Consider the following 27398-nt stretch of genomic DNA (forward strand, 5'->3'; position numbering starts at 1 on the left):
TGCCGATATCAGCGTCTGTTGTGGCCTTTCTTGGAAAGGCTGGGTGCAAGGCGAAGCTTGTGGGAGGGAAGCAAACCCTTGGGCCATCTCCGCCACAGAGGCTGTGTGGTTTCCCTGCCCCTCGCACGGGGCGGCTCCCGTTATGTAATATCAGCAGCCCCCAGTGAGTTGAGGCGGAGCACACGGACCAGCTTCTGGCCACCTGAAGTCTGTGGCACTGCCGCGGTGACGATGGAGGCACCCTGAGGTCCCTTAGCAACCCAGGCTGACAAGGGGAGCGACGCTTGCAACGTGGGGAAATCTTGAGGGTCCTTTCTCCTGCATGCTGTGGAGGCAAGACTTTTCCTCCCCACCCTGCCTGCACACCTGGCTAGACAGCTAGGAATTCCAGCAGGTAAGGGACCATGCCATGGCCTCAAAGGATACCATTGTTCCCATTCCTATTAGGGGGGTCATTTGTGTACCTGAATGTGTGGCTGCTGAGGAAGGGGGGGGGGATGGAGTCCAAAGAAGTATCAAGATGGGTGGAACACCAACTGGGCTTCTCTAACAAAATTTTGCCCTTATTCTGAAACTGTGGGTTTTTCTGAAAACATGTTTCTCCAGCCTGTGAGGCTATGTATTAAGCTCCCTGTGAGAAGAGCAGCCAGTTGGATTGTGGTTCCTGACAGAACTTTGGGGGCTCCCTCCCTTTCAAATCCTTATCTTCCTATCAACACATTCTTTGTTCAAGGGGTCTAAAAATGCAACAGAGGTTTATGAAATTCTGGTATGTGGGGGTGTTTATTTGGAAGCAAAGGGAGTTTCTTTCTGTTGTTGGAGGAGTGATTGTCTAGGTGGATGCACACACTCCAGTGGAGTGTTCAAGAGTGCATACACCCCCTCCCCCGCTGTCTTCTGTACGTGCAGAGGCAGAGAAATGTACAGGTTCTCTTGTGCCAACAACATGAATCCAAGAACTCTCTCACACAAATGGCATTCCATAATACTGAGAAATATAAATGAAGAGACTCCTGTATGTTTCTCACAGGTACACTGTCCTTGGGAAAGTGGTAGCAGAAAGTTGTTATCACAGAAAGTAACAACTGGAGAGAGGGCATGTACTTGGTATTTGCAAAACAAAACACATTCTCCACTCCCCCAGTTATATAAATATTGATTTTAGCATTCATATTTGTATTTTTTACACATTATGAAAATATGAACTTTCAAACCTTTTCTTTAAGGCAGTGTCCATAAGATTCATAGCAAGTCTCCTGTTTAGGCACTGACAAAATCCAGACCTACTTATTTCAGTACCCTGATAGCATATCAAACATACCTTGCAGTATTCTGCAATGGATGAAAGCTGTGTGTAGCCGACCAGCATGCTACTAGTCATTGGGATAAAGGATAGCTGTGTTTGGGTTTTGCTTGTAGACAGAATTGACGCTGGTTTGAAGAAGGGTACCCTGCTTGCAGTGTGTATATTTATCCGTCTTTCTTCATATAAATAAGGTTTTGCATTGTTTCAAAGAATCTGTGAAACCTTTTTGGGCCAGAGGCAACAGCGCATCAAAAGAAATGTATGCCTACACCATAGGAAGGGAAACCTTTCTCTAACCTCTTTTAACTCTCTGCAAAGCTGTTGCCTGTCTCCTACCTGTATCTTCCTGACAAATGGTGAGAATTTTACCAGTATTCTGCTTCTCTGGATTGCTGTAGACATCATTGTATCTCTCTACCCTGGCTGAAAAAGTCACTCTGAACTCCTTGGAAGATGAGCAACATTTTAAAGAAGTGTACCTTTGAGCATGTGCAGAGTTTCTTAACTTTTACCCACAAATCACAGTTGGGGGGAGCACACTGAGCTGTAGAATCTTTCAGTTGATAAGATAGACATGTTTCTCTGTGTGTGGAGAACCTTGAATGCTTCTTCTCCATAGTTGTTATATGGTATGTTAATCTACATTACCCCAAACTATCACATCTCCTGTGTGTGCATGTGTGTTTGTGTGGGGGAATAACATGTATTTGGGCAAGAAGAATGTGGATTAGTGAGAAGGCCTGTGTTTGAGTGTTTTCCTAAGCAGCTTCTTTGTGATTGTTCATTACTGTAGTGCACCCCTTTTTCTTCAAAACTGTTGCTTCCTGGGTTCTATACAGAGGCTAGCAGCAAAGGAACAATTAACACAATTTATATTTTGTGATTGTGCATTTGAAGAGTCACATGCAGCAGGAATGATACGTTCACTACCAGTAAATGTGCCCTGGATCTGTACCATTATCCGCCACTCTCCTTCCTCGCTAACAGGGTAATCTGATAATACCCCTTTGTATATCATAAATTGTGAATAATCCCTGTCTTCTGTTCATATACAATTTGGAATCTGTGGCTTGGCTGTTCCTCTATAGCAGACCCTGCACATGTATCTTGTTAGTTATGTGAAGGCCTTCATTTGACATATAGTTCATTGGCATATAGCCCTTAGGAACCTGTTTTGAATGCCTGGACTCAGCCTTGGAACAGCCAAAACGATAAATAGAAGCAGGGGTGGAATTCTAGCAGGAGTTCCTTTGTATATTAGGCCACACACCCCTGATGTAGCCAATCCTCCAAGAGCTTACAAGGCTCTTTTTTTTGTAACCTCTTGGAAGATTGGCTACATCAGGAGGGTGTGGCCTAATATGCAATAGAAGCAAAAGCCTTTGCTTATTTGTGTGTTCTCTGGAATGTGGAGTCCAGAGAGGGCTGTCTGGAGTGAACTTTGCATACTCCCATAGGATTGGAATAGCTTAATTCTATTGACTTATGGGTCTCACTTGCATATGTGTGTACATGTGCACTGGGTGTGCACATACTGCTCAGATCTCACGCATGCTTGTTCATTCATGTGGTGTCCATATAGACCAGAGGTGGCCAAACTGTGGCTCAGGAGCCATATGTGGCTCTTTCACACATATTGTGCGGCTCTTGAAGCCCCCATTGCCCTGTTGGCTGGCTTGGAGAAGGCATTTGTTTCTTTAAATCTCTTCTCCAAGCCAAGCCAGGTGGCAGCTTGCTTTATTTCCGCCTCTCTCTCCCTTCCCCCTTCTTCCATCTATTTCCTCTCTCCCTCCGTTTTGTGGCTCTCAAACATCTGAGGTTCATGTCTTGCAGCTCTCAAATATCTAATGTTTATTCTATGTAGCCCTTACATTGAGCAAGTTTAGCCACCCCTGATATAGACCATGCAAATGCGCCATCTGATACATAAACTCTACTAGCAACTGCACAATGTATTTAATTGTGAGATGGGTCATCTTGGGGCCTACAGTGATGGCCAGAACCCCTGTGGCCTACAGTTAGAGCTGGAACTGTCTTAGCTGCTATCTTTTGTTGTGTAAAGCTCATTGTGCATATATGGATTCACAAAACTCCTAGCAGACATCATAGTAGCAAAGGAAGTCAAGTTGCGCATGGAATGAGTGGCCAAACAACAAAGCAGATATTGGTGAGGTAAAGTGTTCCCAGCCTCCAGGAGGCACCTGGAGATCTACCTCTCTGACAGTCGATCTCCAGACAATCAAGATCAGTTCCCCTAGAGAAAATGGCTGCTTCAGAGGGTGAACTTTATGGCATTATTCTGTGCTGAGGTTTCTCTCCTCAAGTCCATCAGTCCCAAGCCTCACCTTCCCTCCAAATTTCCAGGTATTTCCCAATCCAGAGCTGGCAACCATAGAGGAGCAGCTGAAGAGAGGTATACAGCTATACATGGCTCACAGCCTATGTGCTGACAAATGAGACTGAAAGGTCTCTGTAAGATACTGTTGATGCTTTACAGCAGAGGAAGTTGCCCTGTTCTAGGCTGTATGACCATGTCAATCAATCTAAGTTTGGGAGCTGTTCAATATTGCACCAGAATATAATCACCCTGTTGAATCCAGTGCTTTTTCCATGCATCTCCAGCAATGTTGGAGCCATTTCACTATGGTGGAATCTCATGTAGCAGGGGTATATGTGTGTGAACAATGCATCCATATGTGCAGTGTGTCTTGCACACGGTCTTTCTAACAAGATTGGTGCCAGTTTGCTAGTTAACATCCATGCAACCAGCTCTATCCACACAGTTGTGTTATTCACAGGTGCTCCAGCTGCATTATGTGTATCAAAGGCATGTTAGACTTGGGCATATGAGAGCTGGTGTGGTATCATGGTCAGGGTGCCAGATTAGAGAGACCCAGGTTCATATTCTCATTGAGCCATTGAAGTTCACTGGGTGACCTTGGGACAATCACACTCTCAGCCCAGCCTACCTCAAGGGTAGTATTTGGGAGGGTAAAATGAAGAGAAGAATATTATAAACTGCTTTGGACCCCCAATGGGGAGGAAAATGGGATATAAATAAAGATCCAGGGCCACATAGCCTAGCATTCCTTAGCCCATAAGGAATGCTCATAACTAGAACATATTGCATGGTAACATAGTGTTTAACTTATTGGTTTAGGATCTGTGAAACCCAGGCTGGAATCTCTGCTGCCATGGTAACTCACTGGGTGACCTTGGAGCAGTCATTCATTCTTTCCTGGCCTCAACTACCTCACAGGGTTGTTGTGAGAACAAAGTGGAAGAGAGGAGAACTGTATATGCCTCTTTGGATTCGTATTGGGAAGAAAAGTTAGGGATAAATGAAGAAAATAAATACATACTGGTGGTGACTTTCTCTTGTTCTTTAGCCCAGCATCTGGTTCTGAGAGGCACACCACTGGCCTGTAACCAATCATGCAGGTTTGAAGGCTTCAGGAACTTTACAGTTGCTTAAGGAAAGGTGACAGTTTCCACTGCAGTCTCTCCCACTTTGCCCCTTCTGCTGTTCCTGAGCGTTCACTGCTCCCCCTCTGTAAAATAGTGAGGCATTTTGGAGGGCTCAGTTATCTGCAGCAAGAGGTGAGAAACTGATGGCAACCACTGCCTGCTCTGAAGAAATGACCTTTAAATCTTTGGAACTCTGTAGCTGGATACAGGTCATGAATGGTCTCTCAGCATTAAGCTTAGATTTGGCTTTTGTGGCTTGCAGCTATTGATAGACCCCTACTTTATCTCATCCTATGTTTTTTCAAAAAACCATCTCAGCTGGCAATATCTCCACATGGGGTGGGAGCCCTATATTCTGTTTTCTGCAGTAGTCATCTTGATGCCACTAGGCCTAGGGACTATAAGCAGCAACTGCTTGAAATAGCCATCATTGTTTGACCCTTACTTCTTATATTTGGGGATATACTACCTCTGTATGTGGAGGCCATTGACTTCCATTGACATTTCATAAATAACAGACTGTTTTAACAAATTTTAAAATAAAAATCATTTATCCGGTTATAAATAGGGTTGCCAACTCTGGGTTGAGAAATACCTGGAGATTTTGTTGGTGGAGGCTAAGAGGGGTGGGGTTTGAGTAGGGGAGCAGGGCTTTTTCTGTATCAGGAACTCCTTTGCATATTAGGCCGCACACCCCTAAAGTAGCCAATCCAAGAGGAACAGGTTGCTTACCTGTAACTGATGATCTTCGAGTGAGCTTGCAGAGCTCTTAGTACAGGGCCTACTGTAAGCTCCAGGAAGATTGGCTACGTCAGGGGTGTGTGGCTTAATATGCAAAGGAGTTCCTGTTATTTAAAAAAAAGCCCTGAAGGGGAGGGACTTCAGTGGGGTACAATGTCACGAAGGCCACCTTCTAAAGTGGCTATTTTCTCCAGGGGAACTTACCTCTGTTGCCTGGAGCTCAGTTGTAATCCCAGGAGATTTCCACCCACCACCTGGAGGCTGGCAACCATAGTCAAGCAAATGATCAGAGAGACTTGTAGCTTACTGTATTTGAAACTCTGCTAAAGTCTTGTCCTAATTAATGCATGTTCCTTCCTCCTTGCCTCCCCCACAATGGCCTCAGTAGACTTGAGGTATCAAAGAAGCGCTGGGTGTGGTTTTTCTCTTATGCAACATCCAAGCAGAGGGTGAGGAAATTGCAGGGCCAGCATCTGTTGAAACACGCATGGGAAGAACGAAGGGTGAGAGATGATAACGGGCTACAGAGACAGGGTGGGGGAAGAAAGACTGGGGACATTTGTTTTCAGATCCTTGGGGCTTCCTAGAACAGTAGTGCTTGGTTTGAATAAAAGCAGACATGAACAAAAAAGTCCCAGGGCAGAAGAAAGCAAGCACCTAGCAGTCAATTGTTCAGAACTGCCAGGACTCAAATATGCTTCAAAATCTAGACCTGAAGAAGTGAGTAGTGATGCACAAAAGCTCATACCCTTCCACAAATTTTGTTAGTCTAAGCTGCTACTGGAGTCTTGCTGTTTTCTTCTAGATACAAGGCTTGCCAACTCCAAGTTAGGAAATTCCTGGAGATTTAGGATAGAGTCCAAGGAAGGGAAGGCAGGGCTTGGGAAAGGAAAAACCCTCAGTGGGGTATAATGCCATAGATCCTCTCCAAGCTGCCATTTTTTTCTGGAGTACTAATCTCTGTAGCCTGAAAATCAGCTGTAATGCCAGGAGACCATCAGGTGCCACCTGCAGGTTGGCAACCCTGTGCTTACGCCTGAGATGTGTAGGGGTGAGAGGTGAGCTTTGTACTAAAGGGATGCTAGGGAACCCAGCATCCTTACCAAATTGTAGTTTGCAAGATTTGTCAGAGGAAACTATGACAGCTATAATAAGTGGTATATTCCCTTTGAGAGGGAAGGTATAGCCCATCTTGCAAGATTTTGGAAGCTAAGCAGGGTCAAGTTTGGAAAGGACACCATCAGGAGAGACTGCAGAGAAAGTCACTGGCAAACCACTTCTGCTTCTCACTTGCTTGGAAAACCCCTTGCTGGGGTCTCCATAAGCCAGCTGCAACCTGATGGCACTTTATACACACACAGAATCATATAGAAATGTCCTGCACAGATTTATTTATTTAGAAAATCTATATGCCACTTCTCCAAAGACCTGCTCAAAGTGGACCACACACACACACACACACACAGAATAATCCTAAAACCAACATCACAGAAACAATCCATAAAAATAAAGGCATAAAAACAGCATAACATTTAGCAGCCTAAAATAATATTCATCAACAGGAAATACTTGGAGATGTTGGAAGTGGAGCTTGGGGAGGGGAGGGAAGTGACCTCAGCAGGGTATAATGCTACTGAGTCCACCCTCCAAAGCAGCCATTTGCTCCCAGGGAACTGATCTCCATATCCTGGAGATCAGTTGGAACATCAGGAGATCTCCTGGCCCAACCTGGTGGATGCCAGCTTTTTAAAATCAGACATAAAAACAGCTTTAAAAAGATGGAACCTGTCAGTGAAAAGCCTGCGTAAAATGTTACAGGCTGGTGCCTAAAGGAAAGTAACACAGGTGCCAGGCAAACTTCAAGGGGAAGGGCATTCCAAAACTGAGGTGCCACCACTGAAAAGGCCACCGTCTCTACTTGCCACTAATGGCTGCCTCACCTCTGCAGGTGAGGATGAAGAGAGCAGGGCTGGAGAAGAACAAAAGCCATGCTGAAAAGTGGGAAATGTGACAGATCAACCAATCAGATATTGAATTACTGATTCTAAAATAATGAACAGTATTTACCCCAATGCACAACTAGTTTATTTCCCTCAAAAGTATGCCACAAAAAAGGGAGTTGTCTGAACTGATATGCAATTTACAGTTAGGTAATTGCGCTATATCGCCAGATGCACAGGCCCTCTGAGATCTTACTAGTCAGGCAATCAACTTCAGCCATTATTGCATGCATCCTGCTAAAACTAAACGACCGCCTTTTCCATCACATGCCTTGACAGTTGATGGGTTTACTGTTGCATGGCCTGACCCAGACCTTTCTGTGATGCCAATCAGCTAGACAGGATGCAATTTCCCCATCCACAATCCCACAAGCAGAAGTGAGCAAGGCATGCGTCCACTCAGAGTTTTCTGCTCTCACTGTATATTTATGTATCACAAGGAGAATTGAGGTCCTTGGACCATAAGGGGTTACTTCATGCATCTTATAACAATACACTTCCCCTTCCCACTTCATCTAGAAATATAGGGTTTTTTTCATTCTCTTTTTTTAAATTAAACTTTAAAAAAACTATATACAAGTGCAAATATTCACAAAATCGTAACCCTTTAAATCCCCCTTCCTCTCAGACAAAAACCTATAATAACACATATATACCATTATCTTGGGATCAGATTCAGACAAGTGAAGTTCAAAAAGTAGATACAACAAGACAATATGATCAAAATAAAAAGCTGCAAAATAAACACTGAGAATACATACTGACAAGTTCAAAAGAGCTCAGTTTATAGAATGCATGGAATGCACAGGGTGAACTAACTTCCCAGAAAAGGAGGGTGAAGGGGAAACAGGGAAAACAAACAAACAAAAATATACATCTACCGTGGTCCACACACAATGGCCTGGGACATAGTCTGTAAGGTTGCCAGTTCTGGGTTGGGAAATTCCTGGAGATTTGGAGAGGGGAGGATGTGATGTGTCATACAGTCTGCCCTCCAAAGCTGCCATTTTCTCCAGGGGAACCTCTCTCTGTAGTCTGGAGATCAGTTGTGATTCCAGGAGATCTCCTGGCCTCACTCAGGGCCAGCCTGTCCATTAGGCAGCCCTAGGCGACTGCCTAGTGCACAGCCCTGGGGTGGTGCCAATTTGGGCCCTCCTCCCCTCACCTCCTCGGTGAAGGAAATAGCCAAGTGCAGCGGCATGGTGTGGCTCCTGCGCCTCAGAGCATGTGCTGCCTGGCTGTCATCGCTCAGCCTCCCAGGTCTGCACTTCCCGAAGCTGAGCTTCTGGGAGGCTGAGTGATGGGCGGCGCGTGCACTCTGAGACGCAGGAGCCATGCTGTGGCACTCGCACTTGCGAGGGGGTTAGAGCAGTGAGGCCTTGCCTCAGGTGCTAGATGCATATTTGGCTCCCCTCCCCTCCACCCTCACAACAACAGCTCCACAAAGTAGTTCAGCTGAGGGATCATGTTACTAGATGAAGGTCAACCAGTGAGCTCCATGATCAAGTGGGAACTTGAAGCTGGGTCTCTCTGGTCAAAGTCTAGCACTCTAGTTTAGTTTAAACTAGTTAAGTCTAGTTTAGCAACTAGCATTGTTAAATGCTGTTTTATGCTTTAGAGAGCTGGAATATAAATCGGAACTGCTCCATCAACACTTGTCAAGGAAGAACAGGATCCCTATGTTGGGTTTACCTATCTGTACTTCAGGCCATGTTGTTTAGAATAACTCACTACATGGATTGGGGGTCATCACAGAAACAGTGGGTCAAGTTCTTCAACAACCACCAGCTCGACTAAAGAATGTCCTCAGTATACGGTGGCCTCAATTTATGAAGCAAGGTCTAAAATTATATTTTGGGAGAACAGGAATTCACTGTGGGGATGCTGCCCCACAGTGCTTATGGATTTTCATGGGACATTAAGCATGGACGATTCATGTAGCGGTATGAGGTGGCAGGCAGCTGAAGTGACAGAATGGACAATAGCATTTTGGCAAGCAGGAGCGAGAGAGAGAGAATCCTCTATATCAGCCTATGGACAATATGGCACCCACCAAGTGTCTGTAGAAAGTGGATGGGGCCAGGTGGGGCTTTTTGGTGACCTGGTTTCTGATTGGCCACTGGAAATTTGACTGTATGGTATTTTTTTTTAAAGTTGCTTTAGCAGAAGTTGCCACAGCACAAGGATCTTCACAGTGTGACTGAAGGTAAGCTGTGGCAGCTATTGTATTGCTAACTCCACCTTCTGCAGCAGCCAATTTTCCTTAAGTATTTTATTCACAACTGCTTGTAGACTGCAGCAGCCATCTTGTGACAGTGCCCACCAGTGTGTCATACTTCCAACGATACCTACAGACTCAAAAAGGTTGGGAATTAATAATCCCCAAATATGGCAAAAAAGTATAGCATGGGGGGAGAGGAATTTTTTTTTGTTAATTTATAGGGAGGGGGTTATAGATGGGGGAACATTAGAAATGTGACTCCCCTCCTCTCCGAGTACTGTCAGATGTGGTACAGCCCATTCTACTACATCTTGGGTTACACGCCACAGCTAATAATACACAGCTACATCATTAAGCTCTTTTGTCTACTATCAGGAGTTGCAAAAGCCACAGTGATAGGCATGTTCACAATAATCCATGCTACCAAATTTTTAACAACACTGTTATCTGCACGCCACTTCTCCAAGAGTCAAGAACATCCAGAGATTTGCACATAGCCATGCTGGTTCACTTTGGAGGAAAGAGCACTTTAGGCTTCTTGGTGTCTTCTCTGATTTATGGACCTAAAAGGGGAAGCACACAGACACTTCTCACCTTTTGGAAAAGTTGGTTGCACATAATACCATTGTCATGAATTTGGCAACCTGGCTTATTTTAAAGGAGCATATTGCAATGCTTGCAATCACTGTGTATGATCTAGGGATGCCAGCCTCTAGGTCGGAACTGGGGATCCCTTGGAATTACATCTCATCTCCAAACTACAAAGATCAGTTCCCCTGCAGAAAATAGATGCTTTGGAGAATGGCATTGTACCCCCCCCCCGAAGTTTCTGTCCTCCCCAGCCTGGATCTGGCAACCCTACCCCCCTCATCCCCCAATGGTGGTTAGAGAGGACCTGGCAATCTGATCAGAGGGCAGCCATAATCTCACTTGATAACAGGCATAGTCTGCTCACAATGGAAGATTAGCTTTCAGAAAAATCAAATGCAATAGCCGATTGTCAGAAGATGGCAGTGAATGGGGAGCACATTTGTCAGTTCTGGAGTTTGCTTAAATTTCAGTGAGGATGGAACTAATGCTCTATACCCTTGGGATATTTGCTGATCTCTGAGACAAGCCACAGAGTGGAAGGGCTATATTATCTTTTAGAACACCCTCCTTGCTATCCACAAGCCATTCAAGCGTAAGGCTTTGATGGCGAGCCCTTTGGACAGGGATAAATATTGATGGAATCGCTGCAGTTCACCTTGAGGCTGCAGTGCAGTGAATTCACTCTCTTGCCATGGACTTCTACAGGACTGTGTGCCCAGTGTTTCAAAAAGTTGCCTGCCCAGACCTTGGGCAGGATTAAACAAATCAATAAATAAATTAAATGGGAAAAGAAAAAAAAACATTCCAGTAATCTGAGGATTCTGTAACTCTCTGCAGCATATCTGCATCATGGGAGGAAGAAACTTCTAGCCTTGTGCAACCAGGTGGCAGTTCATGTAACAGGCGTTAGCAAGTGGCTATCGCATTGCCCAGGAAGTGATTCCTGTCCACTTGGTTCTCCCAGATGAGCATTCCTTCCTTCCTGTGGCTACATCAATGTGGGAGGATTTTAGCTGATCTGAACTATCCCTAACCTAAATGGCCCACCACCGTCCTTTATGGCAGTAACTTTTCAGACTCTGCAATATCTAGGGCTGCTTTTCTGATATGTTTCTTCTTTGCACACCTCTACATTGTCTTGCCTGAGGGCCATGAATACGTACTTGAAAAGTCTTATGAATGAAAGCTCAATGGCTGTATTTCTTTTAAGGCAGGGATCTGAGATGTACATGAATGATGGAGAGCTGTGCACACACTGACACTTCTTTGCACTGCTAAAAGGACAATAAGCTTTCCTATATGTATTTTACAACTGAAAAGCAGGTTGCTGCTGCAATATGTGGGAGAACATTTTTTCCTGACTTACAATACTCTCAGACAATTGTTCTGGCAGTCCCCAGTCCATTTTTGCACAATCCAAAAGCCCGTTGCTGTATGAAAATCTCTAGATATCATTCTCTTTTGTGCTTTCTACTTGGATACTGAAGTGGACAATGAAACTGCAGTGAAAGGCAGGTGCCCTCCCCTCTCCTGGCACCCTTCCCTCCCATGCTTCTTTGATGGAAACAGTTCTATGGATTGGCCACTTGGGAGGCATGCTAACTGAAGCAGCCATAGCATTTGTACCCTCATGGTGGGACTTGGAGTTCTCTTAGAATTACAACTGATCTCCAGTCTACACAGATGGTTCCTCTGGAGGAATGGCAGCTTGGGGCGGGGAGCAGTTTGTCTCTATAATATACCATAGAGTCTAGGAGAAAATATAAGTCCTAGAGTAACATCTTCCCCACTGAGCTCCCTCCCCAAACTCTGCACTTCCCAGCCACCGTCCTCCAATCTCCAGGAACTGTCCAAGTCAGAGGTGTCAACTCTGCCTATGCACCTCAATTGCAAGCCATTACAACAACCCAGCTGGCATACTTTAATGGTAAATGACTGTCCAAATTTCTGTTCAGAAGGAAACAGCAAGTACCAGGGCCTGTTCTAACATTCCAACAAAAGTAAATGGTATAATTCCCCCAAAACTGTACCACTTCAGAACAGTGATGGGGAAATGCACTAGTTATCGTCTTTCAGTAGTTTGAGCCAACTGCCTTAACTTAATTATAGGCAAAGCTTTCCAGTTGCTGCCATAGAATGGATAAATTCATATAAACAGGTCTGGTTGCCTTTGTTTAGTTGTAAGCTGCATTGCTTGGAAAAAAAGTTGATCTTCAAAAATATCAGGAATAAAGAATGTAGAGCTTTTGGTGTAGTGGTCAGAATGCCAATTAGAATCCCAGATGTCATGGAAGCTCCCTGGGTGTCCTTGGGCCAATCACATACTCTTATCCTAACCTACTTTACAGGGTTGTGGGGATAAAATGGAGGAGAGAATAACATTGTAAGTCACTCTGCATCCCCATTGGGGAGAAAGGCAGTGCATAAATGAAGTAAATACACTGTTGGGGTGGTGATTCTGAAGGGCTGTTGATAGCTCCAGTTTCCTTACTAAAATCTCCCTTCCTTAATGTCATCCCATGAGTTTTGATCAGGATAATATTCAACTAGCATCTCGTTTTCTTTCACTCTTTATGAAAATCAAGGTCTGAATGAAATGACCACTACACTCAATTTGAAGTCCAGGTTCTGATTCCGTTTAGAAATCTATGATGTGTGTGTGTGATTCTCAAATAAATTTCCCCAGTCAATTTGCTTCTTAAAATGCAGATATGCAGATTTATATTCTCCATTGTTGCAGTTTGATTAGGGATTTTAGGAGAACAACAAAAGCATTAATCATTATGCACTGGAAAACAGAGACTAAAAGAACAGCGAGGGATGGGTGTGTGCATGAAGAAAATGAGCCTGGCCAGTTCTCTCCCCTTGATTGTATGGTTTGCACTCAGCTTGCCTTATGACTGTTACAAAAGGAGCAGCTGAATTTGCTGTCTGTGGACCAAAAAGGGGATGGATCTTAGACAGGGTCTGTGGACCAAAGAGAAAAGAGGGTCAAGAACAGGCAACTAGTTTAGGGCTGTCAGCTTCTGACTGGGAAATTCCTGGAGATTTAGGGAGAATACCTGGGGAGGGCAGGCTTTGGAGAGGGGACTGACCTCAGTGGGGTATAAGGCCATAGAATCCACCCTCCCAAACAGCCTCTCCCCCCTGCCCCAAAGAACTGATCTCTTTAGTCTGGAAATCAGTTGTGAGATTTCCAGGTCCCCACTGGAAGTTGGCAAGCCTACACCAACATTGAACAATCTGTTGGAATGTCTCTGGTTTTGCACAATCCATTCTAGTTTTGCTAATCAAAGGGAGGGGTAAACAGCTGTGAGCCCCACCTCTGACCACAGGAAATCTGATTCAATGCCTCTGGCTTCTGACATTTCAATAAGTGGCATATTGCTGCATATATATGTGTGCGTATGTGACATCAAGTTGCAACAGACTTACATAGTTCCAGCAAGGGGCTTTTAAGACAAACCATTGCCTTCCTCTGCAGAATCTTTCTTGGAAGTTCCCATCCAAGTACAAACCCTCTGGAGCTTCCGGGATCTGACATGGTCAGCCTATACCAGGGGTGGCCAAACTTGCTTAATGTAAAGAGCTGCATAGAATAAACATCAGATGTTTGAGAGCTGCAAGATGTAAATATCAGATATAGGTAGGTAGATAGGAAGGAAGGGAGATAGATAGATGTGGGGAGGGAGAGAGAAGTAGAAATAAAGCAATGTTAACTTTAAATGCATTCTCCAAGTCACCAGCTGACTTGGAGAAGTGATTTAAAGAGCCTTTTCCAAGCCAGTCAATGAAGTGGTGGGGGCTTCGAGCCACACAATATGCGTGAAAGCCATAGTTCCCGCCCCCCCCCCCCTCATACCATGCTGCCTTCCCTCCTTCTCAGCCAAAAGAGTGACAAACGTTTTCTTGCTTGCTTAAACAGAGTCTCCACAGAAGTCAAATCTGAGCCAAGATCTAATTCACCATGGTTTTTGTCTGTAGCCAGCCTCTTCATCTTTTCCCAGTATCAGATGCATTTTTATATCTTTGATACCTCTGCAGGTCAAAAAGAGCAAGATGTCAAGATGACTACCTCTTTATGTGGATATACACCTGAGATGAAATTTGGTGGCTCTGGCTCCTAAACAGCTGCCTAGCCATGGTGCACACAGACCTCATTCTCTGGCTTGAGTCAGTGTTTTAAGTGGCAAGAAGCCAGTGTTGCCAATGAAGTACAATGGGCATAAACATACAGAACCATCTTGGAAGGATTTTTACTTTCCCCTCTCATACTAAAGGATCAATTCAGTGTATACTGCATAGGGTGAACCTGTCATGTGGCAATGTACTTCATTTTCATTTATTTTAGATCATTAATACACATTTTCCAATTGGGATGCAAAGAGCTTACGACATTCTCTTTTCTTCTGTTTTACCATTGCAACAACAACCCTAATAAGTAGGTTAGGATGAGAGTGGGAGTGATTGGCCCAAGGCCGCCTAGTGAGCTTCCATGGCAGAGTGGGGATTTTAGAACTGAGTCTCCTGGATCCTAGTCCAACACACTAACCACTGTATACAAATTCCACACTCCTTAAATTGCCTTCCCCTCCATCTGAAATTGCTCATCTCGTTTCTTGGTAGAATTGCGCTTCCTTTCATCATTCATCTTTTTATGTAACATACAATACGCAGGTTATGCAAGTACAAAAGTGCCATCAAGTGGCAATTGACTTATGGCAACCCCAGTAAGGGTCTTCCCAGGCAAGCGAGAAGCAGAAATGGTTTGCCATGAGCCTTCCTCTGCAGAGCCTTTCTTGGCAGTCTCCCACCCAAGTACTGACTCCTCTGCTTAGCTTCCAAGATTTGATGAGATGAGGCGAAGCCATGCCACCTTCTCAAGATGTGCAGGTTAGAGGCAATGTTCCCTCTAATTTTCTTCCCCTGTGGAGCAGAGTTCACATTCTGAGCAGAATACAACTGCTAACATCTTTAAATGGGCAATGGGCAGATTGCTGCTGAGCAGGGCTTCCCAGTTAATGAGCAGCCGCTCATGTGCACAGCTTACAGGGAACACTGGAAGAGGGTGCCCCATCGCAAGCATGTTGCCTGGAGTGCCTGCTTCATTGTGGTTAAACCCAGAAGCCATGTACAGATGTCACGTTTAAACGCAGGGCTTTTTCTCTGGAAAGAGGTGCTGGAACTCTCAAGAGAGATATGAAGGAGAAACACATGGATGCCCCTCATGAACTTTTAAACATTCTTAGAGAATTTTCTTTCCATGCAGAGGTTCTGGAACTCCGTTCCACCATGTTCCTCCAGAAAGAAAAGCCCTGCTTAAGTATGATTGAGAAAAAAAAATATGCCGCTTGTGGCCAGGCTCATGTGGACACCTTGTTCCCCAGCACCCCACTCCACTTTTATGTAGTCACAATATGAAGCTCCAGTCACCAACAAAGTACAAATGAAGCTGGAGGACGGTTAACTCCAATAAGCCCCACCCTGAATAAGTCGGATTCTAAATCTGCATGCCTGCATCCATACATCACAGGTACCGGTAGATAAGTTACAAACCATGCATAGAAGGGAAGGGAGAGAAGCAGAGTAATGCACCTTTTTGAACTTCAGAAGACTTATGTCTGAATGCAGCCAGAGCACTGACTCTGATGTGACAGCTGTAATGTCTCCTGTACATGCTTTCTTCTGTGGCATTGTGGGAAGACCTGCAAAAATCTACCAAAGCACACAAGGATGATAGCTGAAACAATGTGCATGTATACAGGCCTTTTGCCATTTCAGCCTCTGGGTATTAACTGGGATGTACTCAGCTGAGATTCTGATCTCTTGGGTTTAGGTGGAGTTTCGTCTCTTATCTTGAAGCCTTACCATTCTTATTTTTACCATTTTTATGCTCTTCTGATTACTCATTCTGAGCTCTGTGAAATGGAGCCCAGGCCAAGTTGTTACAGTGCAAGGATGCTACACAGTACCAAAATATATCATGCCTGGCTACCAGTCGCAAATTGTAGGTGGGAGATATATATGGATGGAAGTTTTGCTTCCGTGGGAAACATTATCTGATGCAGATGGGATGGAGTTTTTCAGACTGTCCACAGAATGCAAGTGCGGAAGACTTCCTAGGAAGACACAGAGTTACTTTGCGGGGCAAAACATCCCTCTCTTCAAATTCCTGAGTGGGCCCCATGTGGGTTTTTAAAATTCACCTTAGCACGTAGGAATCTCATTGCTCAGGGGCAGTCTACTAGGTAGACCTTAGGTTGTGCTGGTGAAAGTGACAACCAGCTCTGTGACCACCACATCCTGCTGCCTATGGCATCCTGCCTCCCATCAGCCCCAGTGGGTGGCTTGTGGGGAGGCTGCTTCCTCTTTTGATCTGTCAAGGGGGATATTCAGTCCACCCAGCCCAGTTCAGTCCTTTTTGTTCTTACCTCTCCCATGTCTTGCACAAGGAGAGGGCAGGTGGTGGCTTCTCCCAGTGATGTAAGGGGGAGGGAGAAGGGCAGGTGCAACCTTCACACTTCCCTGCAGCCCAACAGGGGACAAGGAAGACAAATGCCATCTTCCCACTTTCCATATCAGAGGGCAACAGGAAGACAGCTTGAGCATCCTTGGGCCAACCCTGTCACTGCTATCCATATGGCAAAAAGGAAGCCCTCAAATGCTCAGTCTGAAGGTGCATGATCCACCCACCTTGCTGTTGTTAGGCAAGTCTAGGCTTTGTTAGTGCCAGTCCCGAATAAAGATTTGCTGGCAAACTTACAATTACCATTTTGAGCTCTGTCAGGGAAGAAAATATAATAAATGCCATACCCATACCCAGGCCTCAGATTCAGTTGGAGCTCACAGGAGCACAGCTCTTGAACCTTTCTGAGAGTTCCTCCTCCTCCTCCTGAGAGTTCCACCTCCTTGTCCATTTAATAGTATTGCAGCTGCATAACAACCCCTGGATGAACTCCACCACCTATTTTTCTACAAAACGACTCCTTGCCATACCACTTCAGTGATGTCCTGTAGAGCAAGAAATAAAATTTTTGGACCCGTCTAGCAGGACTCAAACAGGTGTTGCTTTGTTTCTGGAATAATATAAAACCTATTTACAAGATGAAAAATCCCTCATGCAAACTGCTTTTTGCTCTGAAAATGATGCTGTCACTCCCATTTGTTTGTTGTCTTTATCCTTGCTGTGTACAGAAGTTGGGATTCTGCTATCCAGCTCAGTTAAATGCAGAGACTTCCTCCTTAGGAATAATCCTACCAGAAAGGTCTGTACTTAGCTGAGTGGTAGGTAGGGTTCCCAGCTCCATGTTGGGAACTTGGAAATTTTGGGGGTGAAGCCTTAGGAAGGAGGGGCGAGACCTCAGCAGGTTATGCCATAGTCCACCCTCCAAAGCAGCCATTTTCTCCAGGTGAACTAATCTCTGTCACCTGGGAGAACTTTAGCCATCACCTGGAGGCTGGCAACCCTAGATGGAAAGGACTGCTTTAATGTCTCCCCATCAGTAGAGAGAGAATTCCAAACTTACTCCCACCAAACCCTGGAACAATTCTTTCCTCAGCGATTCATGCTTCCTGTGTTGGTCTTAGCCTGTCTCTCTGGGGAGGATGCCTGTAGTGGATAGGGCTGTGGGTGCAAAGTTTCCCATTCTAAGCGGCTGATAAGAGGACCATAATCTTTTCCTTGCAGGGACAGAGTGGACACCCTCGTGGCTTCATGAATGACTGCTCCAGGCAGCTGTACGCTGCAGATTCGCAGAGCCAGCTCTGAGGTGAGAGGGAAGGCAACATGGATAGCTTATCAAGGAACAGATGGGTGTCTCCACCCAGGCCGTGCTGGGACTGAGAACTAGACTCCCCCACCCAAAGGATTCTGGAGAAGACAACTACACCACCCTTGGCTGCAAAAAAAGAGAACATGTCTGGCTGGCATTCATACCTACAACCTGCTTTTCTGCTGCTGCTGGATCCCAGACCTTTATTCCTTTCCTTTAATGGTTGATTCATTTGACCTAAGGTCCAAAGTCAGGCCACACTGAATTCCACCCCCCCCCCAATATTATATGTATACATCTTAATATATAATATTGAAATCCAACTTTATTTCTAAATATTGAATTCACCCCCTAAAAACTCTTCACCCCATCATTTAAAACATTATTCTTTTCCATCCAAGTAGTCAGCACAGAAAATAATTTTGCTATGGCTCAAGTAATTCATGGATCCTCAGTAAAAATGGAACAATCTTATTTCTGTCAACAGAAATTTCTCAGGACTGGATCCAACCATTTTGCTCTGTTTAGGTCATACCATGGGCAAAACAAATAAAATCTGGCATTCCAAGTTCTTCGCATTGACATCCGCAATATCTGTCCTGAAATGTGATTTTTATATAGTGGTCCCTTCAGAACTGCTGATGGGAACTAATTTATCCTGTCTAGAAAAAAAGGTTCAACTATAGGTTGGAATTGACACTCTGATAAAACAATACACAAAATCTGTAAAACAATAGCATGAAAAATCTAATAAGCAATGCAACAGAACCAGCATTGCAACAATTAGAAATTATGCAAAAAAATTATATAGGTTATATAATTTATATGTTAAACGATATATGTTAAACTAATGCAGAAAATGATATTACAACACAGAAAACAAAGCAGTAAGAGCAGGATAATACCCAGTAACCGACTGCAGTCTGTTCCCTTCATAAAAGCGTCTTCCCAAATATCACATAGCAGGGGACCAGGGGGGTCTCTACTGTCTGCCACCACTCTGGTAAGGGTCTGTTTGGGATGGCCCAGAGCACCCACCCAACCCGTCTTTCTTATTAGCAAATTCTATCTGTGACCAAAGAGACATGATGACCCAGGCAGTACAACAGGTTTATCATAAGTGCTCAAAACAACAAGTAGTTTTAATTATTAGTGCAACTGTAACTATGGAAAAACAGTAAAGGTTGGAACAAAAACAAATAAAAGCCCTGCCATAACTAGCTACACATTTCATTCTTCTAATTCCAACTGACTCACTCAACTTCCTTGGATGAGAAATCTCTCCACAGTTGCAGCCTTCTCCAGCCCAACTTCCCACAGAGAACCTTTCTACCTGCAGCATTTCCACAGAGAACACACTTCCCTCTCCATCTGCCCTTTTATTGTTTCCTGCTGGGTCTCACCCTCTGGGCACGTTTTCCCCTCCAAAACTGCTGCCCACCCAATCAGAGGAACAGAAGGGATCCTGGGAAATGTAGGCCCTGTAGCTACTTTAACACAGGCTTCCCTGGAGCCTGTAGGCCTCGCTAGGCCTAGGATCATGAAACCAAACCATTTCTGTTATATTGTAGCCCTGACTCCTTAATAAGAATGCCCTGCTGAACAATTCTATTTTGCATTGTTGGCTGTGTTTGTCTGCACAGCACATCTTTTTTCCCCTTTGATGGTTCTGCTGCTCTCCAGCCCAGTTCTAATCCCTGCCTATTTCACACCTACTACATTTATTTAAATTAAAGCTATTTATAGTCACCTTTGTCACTGGGACTTAAAGTGGATTACACAGAGTGAGTCAAAAGGATGGGACATTAAATAAACAATGAAATAGAATCTGTGTTGTAGCAACAACCAGAATTTTTTTTTGTCCAAAAACTTTTTTATTGAATTTAATAAACATACAAATAGAGCAATCAATGACTGTATCTGCAATCATTCTTTGTGTATAAGTATAGCATACCAACAGAAAACAAAATATAAATATATATACAAAATACAAACAAAACAAAACATACATACATTCACTCACACATACATAATTGGCAGCTGAATTAAAAAATAAGTACTCTGTCCATATATTAATTACATCAAATTAATAATGTCATAATATCTACCAGGTATACATGTACGCATCTGATCTACAGGACCAAAAGAAAATTTAAGAAATGGAAGCCACTTGTACATCAGAGATTCGTTACTTTCTGAATTGTTTATATTGCATAAACTGAAATATTTTTTTTTAAAAGAACTGAAGCAAAGCAGTTTTAGTATGACAGATTGAATGCAGCAAAATTACAAAATAGGTTCCAACTGACAGCAAACTATATGCTGTAGTACAGACCACAGAAGTACCTTTTGAATCATTTAGCCCAGTTCAGCTCTCTTGCATGCATAGAAAAGCCCCCTTGAATAGCTCAGTTTTGCAGTTTGTGGAGAGTCAGGAGAGTGGGAGCCTTCCAGACCTCCTCAGGCAGACCACTCCACAAGGTGGGGGCTACAACAGAGAAGGCTGTGTACAGGCAATTGTTGATTTTGACATGCTTCTGTGGTTGTAGGTTCAGGCTTACGAGTGTTTTCCTGAACCAAGTGCTGAATTTTCCCCAATTGCACCACATGCAGCTTATTATATTGACGCACCAAACAGACTGCTTATTTTTTTTCCTTGGGCTTCCTGCTTACCAGTAACCCATCGCACCAATGCCCCTGCGGAGGACGTCCGAATATCTGGCAGAGAATTTCTGTGCATTGCAGAGGATCCAGGAGATTGTTACAAGGCACACCCTTGGGCATGTTCAACCTCAGTGTTGAGCACATGGAACAGCAGAGAAAGGCCTCTTTTAACACCTGCTACTTGAGATACTTCTAGCTGCAGATGCCAGCAACTGAACCGAGACCTTCTGCATGCCAAGCATGTGTTCCTTCACTAAGCTGTGGCCTTGTTTGTTTTGCCTTCGCATTTCTTCGCGAAGCTTGATACTCCAAGGGAGAACACAAAGCGCAGTTGCGAACGTTTTGACTCCAGACCCAAAACTGCAGCAGCAGCGGTTTACATAGTTTTAAGACGGTTTTGTGTTTGAACAAATGATAGGGCTATTGTGAATTTTTTTTGTCTTTTGCTGTTTGCCTGTGATTTTTGTACATCGTCCTGAGGACCTGTCCCTTTGCACAGCAGGATGCAAAGAAACAATATATTAAATATATGTATTTCAACTGCCAATTGACAGATCAAACATAAACAGAAAATGCATCACCTGGGAAATAACATCCCAAATACAACAGCAATTGGAAACAGGAAAAAAAAAGGGGGGGGGGATTTTGAAAGTGTACCAGGCTAAAACCCAAGACAAATAGGTTAGGCCAAAGGAATCAGATATTATGTTTGCTAAATCGTGTTTCTCCTCTTCATGGCATGTGTTTGATCAGTTTCAGAAATCATAATCTTTGGCAGTAGCCTGAGCTTTAGAATTGGGCTGTGGTTCCAAGTAGTGGATATACCTCTCTACAGGGCTTTTTTGCTAGGAATTCATTTGCATATTAGGCCACACACCCTGGTTCCAAGCCAGCTGGAATTGTGTTCCTGCTCAAAAAAAGCCCTGCCTCTCTAGGAATTCAGAACACTATTTGGAATTCAGAACACTATCCATTTAAATCCCATTTTTCTTAAAGGAAAGGGGAAAAAAACTCTCAAGCCAGTGAATGCAAGCTTCCTAGGAGGCTACTCATGAAAGCACTAACCAGCTCCAGACTTCCTTAGCTTTAGTTGGGAAGCGGTTGTTGGCTCAGTGATAGACCATCTGCTTGGCATGAAGATCTCAGATTCCGTTCCTGACATCTCTGGTTAAAAGGACCAGGTAGTAGAGAATGTGAAAGACCTCTGCTGGAGACCCTGGACAGCCAGTGTCAGTCTGAGTAGACAATACTGACTGACGGACAACCAGCCTAATTCAGTATAAGACAGCTTCATGTGACAAGGTTCCTGCATCATGCGCATTCAGGCCACATCTTGGTAACTGGCATAGAGAATGGTGATAAATCTCATAAATTCTGTGTCTTTTTCTCACATTTTGCAGAACTTTGCTGCCACGGCTGACTTTGGGGGCACCCTGCTGGAGCAGACACTGGGCAGGGGCCGGCCTGACAAAATGCCCCCCTGCCCACCACAGCAAGGCTGGACTCGGGGTACCTACCTCCCCTTGTACAATCCCTTGGCAGGGGGGGAAGCTGGGTCACAGGGGGAGATGGAGCTCACTTGGCAAGAGATCCTGTCCATCTCTGAGTTGCAGGTAAGCACAGACAAGCTAAATCAAAGCTAAAACCTGAGAAACATTATGAAGGTGATGGGGTGGTTCCAGACTTTAGCCAAAGTAGCAGCTGGGTGTGACTTTTGCCATCTGTGCTAAGAGGATGTGAAGCAGCAAGGAAGGAAGATGAAGTAGTGTTAGATTTTGAACTATTTTCTTCCAAGATGTGGAGAACCAGCATGGTGTAGTGGCTACTGTATCAGACTAGGATCAGAGAGATCCAACTCGGAATACCCACTTTGCCATGGAAGCTCATTAGGTAACCCTGGGCCAGGGTTGTTGTGTAGATAAAATGAAGAATTATGCTGTGAACTACTTTGGGTCCCCATGAGGGGAAAAAAACAGTATATAAGAGCCAACGTGGTATAGTGTTTAAGAACAGCAGACTAATCTGGCGAGAACCTGGTTTGATTCCCCATTCTTCCACATGAAGCCTGATGTGTGATGTTGAGCCAGTCACAGTTCTTTCAAAAAGGCCCATCTACCTCACAGGGTACCTGTTATAAGCCGCTTTGAGAGTTCTTTACAAAAAAAGGTAGTCCCCTGCGCAAGCACCAGTCGTTTCTGACTCTGGGGTGACGTCGCATCATGATGTTTTCAGAGCAGACTTTTTGGGGGTGGTTTGCCATTGCCTTCCCCGGTCATGTACACTTTACCCCCAGCAAGCTGGGTACTTATTTTACCAACCTCAGAAAGATGGAAGGCTGAGTCAACCATGAGCCGGCTGCCTCAACCCAGCGTCCACTGGGATCAAACTCAGGTCGTGCGCAGAGCTTAGACTGTAATACTGCAGCTTACCACTCTGCACCACGGGGCTCTTTTTTTGAAAGTCCTTAGGGTAGAGAAAAATGGGATATAAGAACCAACTCTTATTTTAAATATCTAGTTAGAACTATATTCTAGCATTCTGAGAACAGGTAACGTTGCTCTCTGTTATCCTGCCATTGGTTTCTGAATCCCAGCATCCCCATGGAATAAATAGCCTGATGAGAGAGCATAGTTTTGGAGATGAAAGCAGGTTGAAAGAGCGATTGCAACTCCTAGTGCGTTCAGTCAATCCTCTTGTGCCTTTGGTAAACAGGTTCTATAGGATTTTGTACTGCTTCAGAAACCTACAAAACCTGTTTATCTAGAAATAATGGAGCACAAGAAACATAAATACATAATCCTCTAAAAGCTATTTTTGTCTCCACGATGCACAATTATAGTTTGAAAATACTAATAGCAGAAATGTAAGATTTTTTTTTTTTTTTACAAAATGTAAAGCACACTATTCTTCCGCTCTAAAAAAAACAGTTTGGGAAAGGAAGCAAACTGAAAGTGTTTGCTTAATTATAGACAACTGAATAAAAAATGCAGCAATAGACCTACACATTTACAAGTGCATCATAAAAGCAGTTTCTATCACTTTTTTCAGAATGTTCTGCAAGTACAAAGTTTTCATGGTTGAACAAACTATTTGAGGCAGTGATTCAGTTTCATCACAGCTTTTTTTTTTTATCTGCCTCAGAATTTTCAAGGATGAGAATAATGGGGAAAGTCAAGGAAGAGGATTGGGCTTTTGGTTGCTGAAGTCACAATAGCCATTCATAGAACACTGGAAGATGCTTTTCCTTATCCTTTGAGGGATGTGGTACAAGGGTATGCAGTCCCCATGCTCTCCAAGCACAGTCTATTAATTTCCTGTTCCCTCTCAGATTTCTGACAGTCTCTCCCCCTGGCTGTGGCAGCAGAGAGAATCAGAAGGCAGATAGATGTCCTCGATTGTAGAGATTATAAACTAATTTGGATCAGTCACTGTCAAGACTTGGATACAGAACTAAGGAGCATTCATCTCCTCCTTCCAAGGTCTTCCAGTTCATTCTTCTGGAAACACAGCCTAGGGTTCCTATGCTGCACCTAGGGGAAGCAAACCAACAGGTTTTCCATTTTTCCCTGAGTCTCTAGGAAGCTCCTTGTTGGATTTGGAAAGGAAGGAGCACAAACAGAAGGAAAGGAAGCTACTCAGCATAGCTAGCTAAGGCAGCTCACATAGGGGCTTAGTCCTTCCATGGAGGTGTGCACCGAGTCCCTGTCAAGGGGTGGCAGGTATCTGTTACACACAGCTGCCTCTCTTTAATCTCAGCTCTCCCAACAGTGGCCCATTCAGCACCTGACCCAGGGGAGAAGTGGGGTGGGGGGAAACAGCACACAATGGGGGATCTGTGCAACGAGATGAATCACCCTTTTGTTCAGAGGGGGAATGCTATCGACCCATCCATCGCTGCCAGCCCGGCACCTGCATACGCCTCTTCAGCTTCCCCCTCCTCTTCAAAGGATGAGAGCACACCATGCTGGCAGGAAGTGCAGCAAAGAGCGCTGGAGTGCTAGGTCCACAATCCACAGAACTGGATGAAAAAAAGGCAGAGCAACTGGTTTGTTAGAACCATCTTCTGCCATGGCCTTGATTGGAGAATGCTAAAAGCAGCAGTGGGGTTCCTAGACTGTTGGGAGTTAAATGAAGAGCAGGGAATGGGGATTCTCTGAGGGTTGTTAGGAACAGTCTGGGCAGAGGGCCAGAACTCCTGGTTTTATTCCAAGTTCTGCTATTGAGGATCTTTGATCTCACTTCAGCTCTGCCTCCATTCCCAGTCACAGGGGGAAGAAACTTGGGTCTTTTAAGCTACTTCCAGAATGCCTGGTGCCCCTTGGTCAATGTACTTCTCGTTTTCCCTGCAGGGCCTTGAGATGCCAAGCGAGAGCTACTATGACCCTTCTCTGTGCGGCCTCATGCAACCAATGGGACCAGCTTCTAACTACCGGCCATGCACAGCGATGGGAGACAGTTCAGGGGCTACCTACGGGCACCCTGCTCCAGCGTATGAACATCCGTACCTAGAAACTGGACCCACACCCCGTGGTCTGCACAGCTACACAGGCATGCTGATCTCTTCCACTCTTGAGCCTCCAGGAGCTACTGCAGCAGGGGCATGTAAACGGCTCGTATTGGAGGGGGACTTGGTTAGTGGTTATGGACCACAGGGCTCTTGCAAGTCACAGGAGGACCTGGAATCAGACTCTGGGTTATCACTCAATTACAGTGATGCAGAATCACTGGAGGCTGAGGCGCTGGAGCGGACCGAGTATACACCGCTTTACCCTATGAACCATCACACACAAGCCTACCCAATGTTGGTCCCTGTGCCAGAAATGCCTTTCCCCACCCCACCAATGGCACCTTCAGAGAAAGGACGTAACTCACGCGGGGAACTGGCAGGCAGCCGTGATGAACGCCGGGCCATGGCTATGAAAATACCTTTCTCTGTTGAAAAGATCATTAATTTGCCAGTGGACGACTTCAACGAACTGGTGTCACGCTTCCCTCTGAGCGAGCCCCAACTAGCACTGATCCGGGACATCCGCCGCCGTGGCAAGAACAAAGTGGCTGCTCAAAACTGCCGCAAGCGGAAACTAGAGACCCTGGTGCACCTGGAGCGGGAACTGGCCGAGCTGAGCCGCGAGCGGCAGCGCTTGCTGCGAGATCGCGGTGAGTTTGATAGAACTCTAGCGCTTACCAAGCAGAAGCTAGGGACCCTTTACCACCAGGTCTTCTGTATGCTTCGTGATGAAGCTGGCAACGCCTACTCCCCAGAGGAGTACTCACTGCAGCTCACTCTTGATGGCAGCGTCTTCCTTGTACCCCGCAACAAGCAGCCAGATGGTGCTGATTGATAGCACAGCAAATATACCAAGGGATTCCCAGGATACAAGGCTGTTTTCAATCTAGGTTGGGATTTGAGATTATCCAAATGCCAGGTTTGAAACAGCGAGGACTGTGGGCACCAGAACATTTATACGATTGACTGAATTTCCAATCGTATGCCTTGGACATTACACCCCTCACTTCCTATGGTAAAAAAAAAAACATAGAAGTTTCAGTGTATCAGGGAAAAACTGGTGGGATGGGCTACTAAAATTTCAAGTACAAACATGTTAAAGGAGTGAAGACAGAAATGGCCAGGCTAGAGGATGGCTAGGGTTCTAAAATCAGTATCTATAACCCTGAGAGCCCACTACCTTCTGCTTATGTCTTATTCATACAAGCATTAACAGCATTTGGGATGTTACTACAAAAGGGGGCTGGCAAGAGGTGGAGAGCTTATTGCCCACTCAGTTTCAAGGTGTTGCATTTTCCTTTTCATCCCTACTGAGGGTTTTGTGCCATCACAGCATTTCGGAATGCCTCTTCCAGGCTTGGTACTTCAGTATCACATCCAAGGCTCTTTCCCCTTCCCCAGTGAACTGAATAGCCCCAAAACGTTGGTTGAAAAGATTAAAAGGGCCACGTTTTCCCTAAAGAAATGCTACAAACTGTGTTAGGAAAGAACTCTTATCTGTATAAACTAATCAAGCACATATTCATCATTTTTGGTTATGCCAAGAGGCACCCAAAATCCTATTCAGATGATCCCACCAGCCTGGTAATTTCAGTGCTTTTGAAGAGTATGAACAGTGCTGGGTAATGGTAAGGCTAGACTGCAGCTCACACTCAACCTCTTAAATGGAATTCAGCTAATCTTTCTAGATGAATTAAAAATTCTGAATTTGTCACAGACAACCAAAATTTTGTATTTCTGCTGTATCTTTCTGAAACCAAGGTATGGAGAGGCTACCTAGTCCTGGCTATGTCAGGTATTTGTGCTTCTAATATAAAATTTATTCTACCAAGCAGTGTTAGCGTGGATTTAAAACTTTTTAATTAAACTGAAACAATTCCTGCAATTGGAAAGATCTTTCATAAAATGTGGTGCAACTGTCAACATTTGCCAAACCAGGTCAGTTGTATTTCTCTTGCCATTCACTACCAGCAGTATGCTCTGAACAGCCCAAGTGTAAACTGCTAATTTTTGTAGTGGCTCTAAACTGTCGGAAGCACTAATTGACTTAAGCATCTTACTGCATCAGGTAGTTTCAGAGGGTAGCAGTGTTGGTCTACAGTTAGAACAGGTAATCTGAGGCCAGTAG

At 44.6% G+C, this 27398-nt stretch overlaps 1 protein-coding gene across 1 annotated transcript; it reads left to right on the top strand.

The window, feature by feature from the left end:
* On the top strand, positions 1 to 27096 carry NFE2 (nuclear factor, erythroid 2). Its single transcript, XM_060253115.1, has 4 exons — positions 1 to 394; positions 18015 to 18096; positions 22164 to 22376; positions 25113 to 27096. The coding sequence occupies exons 2-4, from the start codon at positions 18046 to 18048 to the stop codon at positions 26103 to 26105; spliced, it is 1257 nt and encodes a 418-aa protein (XP_060109098.1). The 5' UTR covers positions 1 to 394; positions 18015 to 18045; the 3' UTR covers positions 26106 to 27096.
* Positions 27097 to 27398: the final 302 nt, after the last annotated feature.

Source organism: Heteronotia binoei, chromosome 13 (assembly GCF_032191835.1).
Source record: "Heteronotia binoei isolate CCM8104 ecotype False Entrance Well chromosome 13, APGP_CSIRO_Hbin_v1, whole genome shotgun sequence".
Classification (NCBI taxonomy): Eukaryota; Metazoa; Chordata; class Lepidosauria; order Squamata; family Gekkonidae; genus Heteronotia; species Heteronotia binoei.